This window comes from Carassius auratus, unplaced genomic scaffold, assembly GCF_003368295.1.
Source record: "Carassius auratus strain Wakin unplaced genomic scaffold, ASM336829v1 scaf_tig00216849, whole genome shotgun sequence".
NCBI lineage: Eukaryota > Metazoa > Chordata > Actinopteri > Cypriniformes > Cyprinidae > Carassius > Carassius auratus.
Genome location: NW_020528766.1, coordinates 618,980 through 625,185, shown reverse-complemented (window position 1 = coordinate 625,185; position 6,206 = coordinate 618,980). Strand labels below are relative to the sequence as shown.

At 38.8% G+C, this 6,206-nt stretch overlaps 1 protein-coding gene across 14 annotated transcripts in view; it reads right to left on the bottom strand.

The window, feature by feature from the left end:
• Positions 1-1,417: 1,417 nt before the first annotated feature.
• ebf3a (EBF transcription factor 3a) overlaps positions 1,418-6,206 on the bottom strand; it is a 94,235-nt gene continuing 89,446 nt past the window's right edge. For 8 of the 14 annotated variants that reach the window (XM_026264115.1, XM_026264117.1, XM_026264116.1 and 5 more), the window contains exons 15-16: positions 5,873-6,070; positions 1,418-4,199 (exon numbers count right to left, since the gene is read on the bottom strand). In XM_026264115.1, the coding sequence (XP_026119900.1) occupies positions 4,168-4,199; positions 5,873-6,070 (230 nt within the window). In that variant the 3' untranslated portion in view covers positions 1,418-4,167. The remainder of the gene's footprint in view (positions 4,200-5,872; positions 6,071-6,206) is intronic. The other 6 variants (XM_026264129.1, XM_026264124.1, XM_026264125.1 and 3 more) reach the window with 2 other exon arrangements.

Genomic DNA, 6,206 nt, shown 5'->3' with positions numbered 1-6,206 from the left:
ATTGTGAATGATTCATCAAAACACATTCTTTGAAATGAAACAGTTTGAGCCTCTGAGAAACTTATACAACCATCTGACCAGTTTTTTTTCATTTCCTGACAGATAAAATATCCCTATTCATCACTTGTGAACATTTTGGATTATTGAAGTCAATGGAGTCATGAGCATGTTGACTTTTCATAGAGAACTGAACCAATATTATCTTTTTACCATTTTGGTGACCGTTTGCACAAAAGCTTCCAAAACGTGTTGAAAAGGCCGTATTTGACTGTTAAATCCAGGTTGTTTAAAAGAAACCATGAATCCCAGTGCTAGCTGCTGAAGGTATCAGATCTGACTGGGCTCCTTTAGCCTGTAATTGCTCAACTTACATTTCAAACACTGGGCTCAACGAGGCATCCAGTTGAATCAGTTATGGAGCAGCTTCCTGATGAGACAGAGACAGGGAAGCTCAATTCTACAGTCAGCTCACTAATGACCTTCAACAAGGTTAGCACTGCACTGTCCTCTGCGTTCACCCTCCGCGAGCGCTACGTCTAATGATGCATGCATGACTGACAAACCCCATGTGGTTCTGCAGGTTGTAATTCACATCATGTGTTGATGAAGAGGTGCACCTACTCCACTAATGATGTCTTGTTAAATGTTGATGGAACTGAGACTTTTTCCACATTGCAATTGTCACAAGTCTGCCGTCTGGATGAATCGCAGAGAAATATCTCACGGCTTCCTATCGAGTGAGGCCAAAACAGCGCACGTGGAGTGTCCGGCACGAAATGGCAGTTGTTCTTCAGGGATCAGTGCATTGACCAGGAGGGCCTCCCTCCCCTGGAGACTGTCATTTCTTCTAGGAATTCACAGAAGTGGAAGATGAAAGCCTCGTGTCATCAGCTCACCCAAAAAACACCCGGCTGTAAGATTCTAAGCCAATGCCGCAGCAAGGCCAAGGCCAGAGAAAGAAACAGGGCCACTATCTTAGCAGGCTCTGCTCCATTACAGCGGCAATTTATACTAATCAAATGTGACAGTGCTCCAGGTTGACTTTTGTTCTTGTTAATTGTTGGCATTTTTTTGTCTATATCCTTAACTTGACATTTATAATCAGATAATCAAATATTTGTATCATTTTTTTTTTTCAGTTAACATACTTTTTTTTGTTTGTTTGTTTTTTATGTTGCTTTACCAGGCAGTTTCATGAAGTATATATGCTATATATATATATATATATATATATATATATATATATATATATATATATATATATATATATATATATATATATATATATATATATATATATGCATGTATAAATAATTTATTATTTATTTTTTCATATGTGCCCTGTTTAAAAAAAAAATAATGCATGGCTGTTTTTAGAGCGAGAAAAGACAAAAATAAGATTGCAGTGAGAAATTTGTCACAGACAAGAAATACTTTAATTAAATATTATGTAAAATGAACAACTTTGTACAATAAAATGTAGAAATATGGCCATAAATCAACTCAAATAAAACCATACATGAGCCAGAGAAAAATGGCATTTGTTCTTACAGAGCTCGTGTTTCGTGAAATCTTCCGAGTATGGGTACTTAATTAGACTAAAAGACACAACCAGATTGCAGAAATGATGAAATCCACAAACGCACTTCACGTAACCTTGAGTTTTTCTTACTTTCAGGGTGACCTCACCGGCTCCTCCACTTGGCCGAGCTTTGTTGAGCCATCACAAAGCAAATACACTGTACATTCATCATTTCTTTGCTTCTACAGCTGCCTTTGCTTCCTGCAGCTAAAGGAAACTTGTGTGCCGATTGCCAAGAGGAAACATCCGCTTTTGGATTGAAACAGAAAGAGAAGCACACTGCTGAACATTACAACATTTACAAAGCCCGAAGTGCAAAGAAAAAGAGGTCAAAATGAAAGCCTTAGGAAAAGGATAGGAAACCAAAAAAAAAAAAAAATCACTGTCTCATTTGCGGATTTTGGCACGACTTGGAAAATCAATATCACTGAGAGAGAAAAGTGTAAGGTGATATGATTCAGTTATGCTACGGTGTCATGAGTTACTTACAAAATGACATTTACAGTATAGAACATCTTCATCTTTGTTGTCCATATATGATACAAAAAGTAATTTTCCTTTTGTTTTCATTCCCTTTGAATGCTGTTTTACTTGAGGGAATAGGGAAAAATTAATGTTAAAAAAGACAAAATAGTCCAAAAAGATGAGGGGTCACAATAATTATTTTTTTATTTTAGTAAAAAATGTTTGTGCTTTTTACACCATTGATCTGAATGGAATTATGAGATTCACTGTGGTGTACGTTTGTCATTAAAACAGCAGAAAGGTTTCTCTCAGAAGATTCACTGGAAAGCCTTTGACAGAGCTTTTTTCTGACATATTTTAATAAACATTAGTAACTGATGTATATTTCCATTGCAGATATTTTTTCTTTCCTTTTTTTTTTTTTCTCTCTTGATCCCTGTAAACATAGTACAGTTATGTGGCAAAGTCATGGTGGCAGGTAAAAATGACTTTTTACATTCTACAAAAACAAAATTTACAACCACAATTGGATTTTTCCCCCTGGGGCGGCTTGACATGCACTTTATCTACTATATTATTACAGCCAGGTGACACAAACAATTTATTTGACTATACAACAAACAGTTTTCTTTCAAAAAAGAACTTTTTTGATAACTTAAAAATTAATATAAAAATAAACAATGGATTTGACTGCTCCTCGAAATAACAAATAAACAAACAAACAAATGAAAATGGACGGAAGGTCTGTTGGCATACAAAAAAAAAATCTGAATTACATATGAAATGCACGGACGATACAATCTATCGGTAGAAAACATTGAATGTTGGTGATGATTCTTGGCTAAACCTTCATCGTAATTTCAACAATGGAAAACAATACAAGTTTGATCAAAGAAAATGATGGAAAGCAATATACAAAATTTCAAAGATAAATACAATATTTATAATCGATATGTTACAAAAAAAAAATCCCTTAGTGACCGCAAGTGTTTGTGTGAAAGTGTTGCAATGTATAAGACAATTTTACTCCTAACTGTAGGAATAAAACTCTTTACTAAATATTTAAGTGATTCTGGAAAATTCAAGACAAGTGTATAAATATTTAGCTACAACTTTGGCAAAATCACAAAAGTCTACAATTGTATAACCACATACAAAACACATTAGGGAGTAAGGAGCTAGAGGTATAAGGACAACTTTCTGGTACAAGAAACAGACTTCACAGTAGCCTAAGAATGCAATAGTATACAGTGCTAGCAAAAAGTTGAAAAACATTGCAGATCACACTCGCTTTACAGGAAGCTTTAGCAGTGGAAATATTTTCCTCTTTTTTTTTTCTTTTACATTTTTTTTTTTTATTTTTTTTTTTTTTACCAACAGACAGTAGCGCTTCATCTCTGTCAGTGTGCTTGTTGAAGGCAAGAGAAGAATTTTTGCAATATCAAAGTTACAACTTCTACCTACAATAAGTTACAAAGTTCATTTCCGCCGAACGAACTGAACGATAAGATCACCATTCCCGGTTGCTCCCACCGTTTCTTCTTCCTTGCCTTTCTTTTTTGATTTATAAATCATATATCTTATATTATTTCCAGTTTATTGGCTCTGTATATATTGGCCCCCTTTTTATTACCACAATCAAAATAAAAAAAGCAAAATGAGAAACAAAAAATAATCATAATAAAAAATGAAAATGAATTCACATTATGAAGATATGCAGCGGCAGCACATCGGTGAAAGAGAAACATTCTTACACATTTTTTTTTATCAGTGTTTTCATCAAATGGCATATCCACAATGTTTCTTCCCACACATAGCAAGAACTAGACATAGCCAAGATTAAACCAGAAATGTTTATACAAAATAGGTACGTTTTGTTCTTTTTTCCCCTTCGAGATCGTGAAAATATGATAAGAGATTCAGTCAATAAACTGTGAAGTCGCTTGCATGTCAATTTCGAATAAACTCTTTGAAACAAAGTGTCTTTTTCCTCTGAATAAAAGAATTAGCTGCTGATTAACTTCATGATGAATGACGACTTCGAGGAGGATCCTCCGAATAACATACTATGCTTCGTCCCGTTAAGGAGACAGCTGCTTTACAAGGGAAGGGAGTGCAATTTACATGGGTGGGACCACCAGTCCGGACATAGCTGCAAGAGAAAGAGAAACAATTTTAGCACAGAAGATCCCAGGACGCCTTACGAAAGACAAAAAAGAACACAGAAGTAAGTATGTCACTCGCATTTCACAAAATACTCGACTCGAAAGGCGCTGGGGATGTTTGTAAAATGGAGGCTGTTGCTGTCGGAGGACGACGGGGGAGGGTTGGGAGTGATTGAGTGAAATGTGCTTCACCGACAAGACGTGCTGGAAGGACTTCACTTTTTGAAAGAGGAGCTTTCTGACATTTTGAGGAGAAAGCATCCTGGCTCCCACATGTGTGATATTTCTCTTAGCGTTTTGTTAATGGCAAACAGTGGGCCAGACTCCCAGGAGAGGGTCCCTGCTGACAGCTGAGAAACAACACGGTCACTTCTGCTAACGTCACGTAGACCCGTGGTCTCCCCTCCTCAGTCAGCAACCAGACACCCCTCGGCTTTGCCCAAATTGAAATCTGCGCCTTGCTCCCCCCTGCCATTACCGGAGCCGAGTGGATGGTGGAAAACCATTTGCATTCTTCTGTCAGCCTGTATTTCTCCCCCCAAGTCTCTCTTTATCGTGACATCTAAAGAAGGCCGGACTAGGTCGTTGCATGCCCACTCCAATGTTAAGAGATTGATTCACTCACTCATTCCCACAATTAGGTGTATAGTGAAGTGCCAGGGGAGGGCAAACGGGAGGAAAGCTCTTTTGCCGCTTTCAACTTATTTGTAGAGTCATGCTTGGAGTGTTTTTAAGTTTGCCAAGGCATCTGATGTTGTGGCATTCCTCATTAATTTCTGCAAACCACATATTAATAAGTAGATGCATGTAGCAGCATGAACTTTAATTTCTCAGTTCATTAGGTCTAACATTATTAATCTCGCTTGCACACGCTATGGCTAAAACATGTTTTCAAAGCAAACAACTGGGCCTTGACGAAGAGCAAATACGAGCGCACTAAACAGTTAGAGAGAGTCTTTAATTTGCCGAATGATGCCGCCCTGCCGAGAATACAGTGAGCTCCTTCCCTCTCGCTCTTACTTCTTATAATCACATTCAACCTGGGTTATAATCACTTCTTCTGCTGTTAAGTTCCTCCCTGGCGATGTTATTTGACGTCGGATGAGCGAGCATGGCTAGGAGTTAACATTTCTGGCCTTTCGGATCCATTGTTTGTGCTACTATTGTAGGAAACATTAATTTTTAACTCCAGGACAAGGGGGGCACGTACCGCAAATGTAAAGAGAATATGGAGACAAATGTCGAGATCAGTTTGAATGCAAAAGAGCTGGTGAATCATGGAGTGGCAGCGTCAATTTCGATAGTGCGAGATGTTACCGAATTAAAGCGCTCCCAGCCACTCGCGTACGAAACCTCACGAGACACTTAACTTTGCTCAATCATTAATGAAAGATAAATAAATCAATAAACACACCCATACATGCACATGCATTCTACATGCCCGCATGCATAATGCGTTCTTGCACTTATCCGACCACTCATCCATCCATCCATCCGCCCATCCATGCGCAAATGCATAATTGATGCGGGCGGGAGGCCATGTTCGTTAAGCGGCAGAGGGGAAGGTGGATGGGTGGCGTCTGGGTACCAGAGTGCAATAATGCGACCCCACAGGTGAGGCAACTGCGGGGCGTTCTAAAAGCAGGGAGTCGGCTCTCACCTTGAAGTCCATTGCCATTTGCACTGGTGCAAGAAGGAGGTGGAGATGCTTGGGGCCTGACAACTGGAGCAAAGGCGCTTTTTTGTTTCACTGCAGAGATGACATTGGCAGGTGAGAATGAGAAAATGCCGTGTGTACTGCTACAGTTTGAAGAGAGGCTGACCGAAGAGGCTGCCATGGTAGGGCTCGACGGAACTACTGCAACAAAGCAGACATAGTCACCACTCAGAGAGAGTTCACTTCTTACAGACGAAGAGTTAGAGAGCCTGGCCTCGCCTCTTTTTCAAATCATATTCATGGAATGAAAACAAATCAGGGAGAAATGATCATGAGG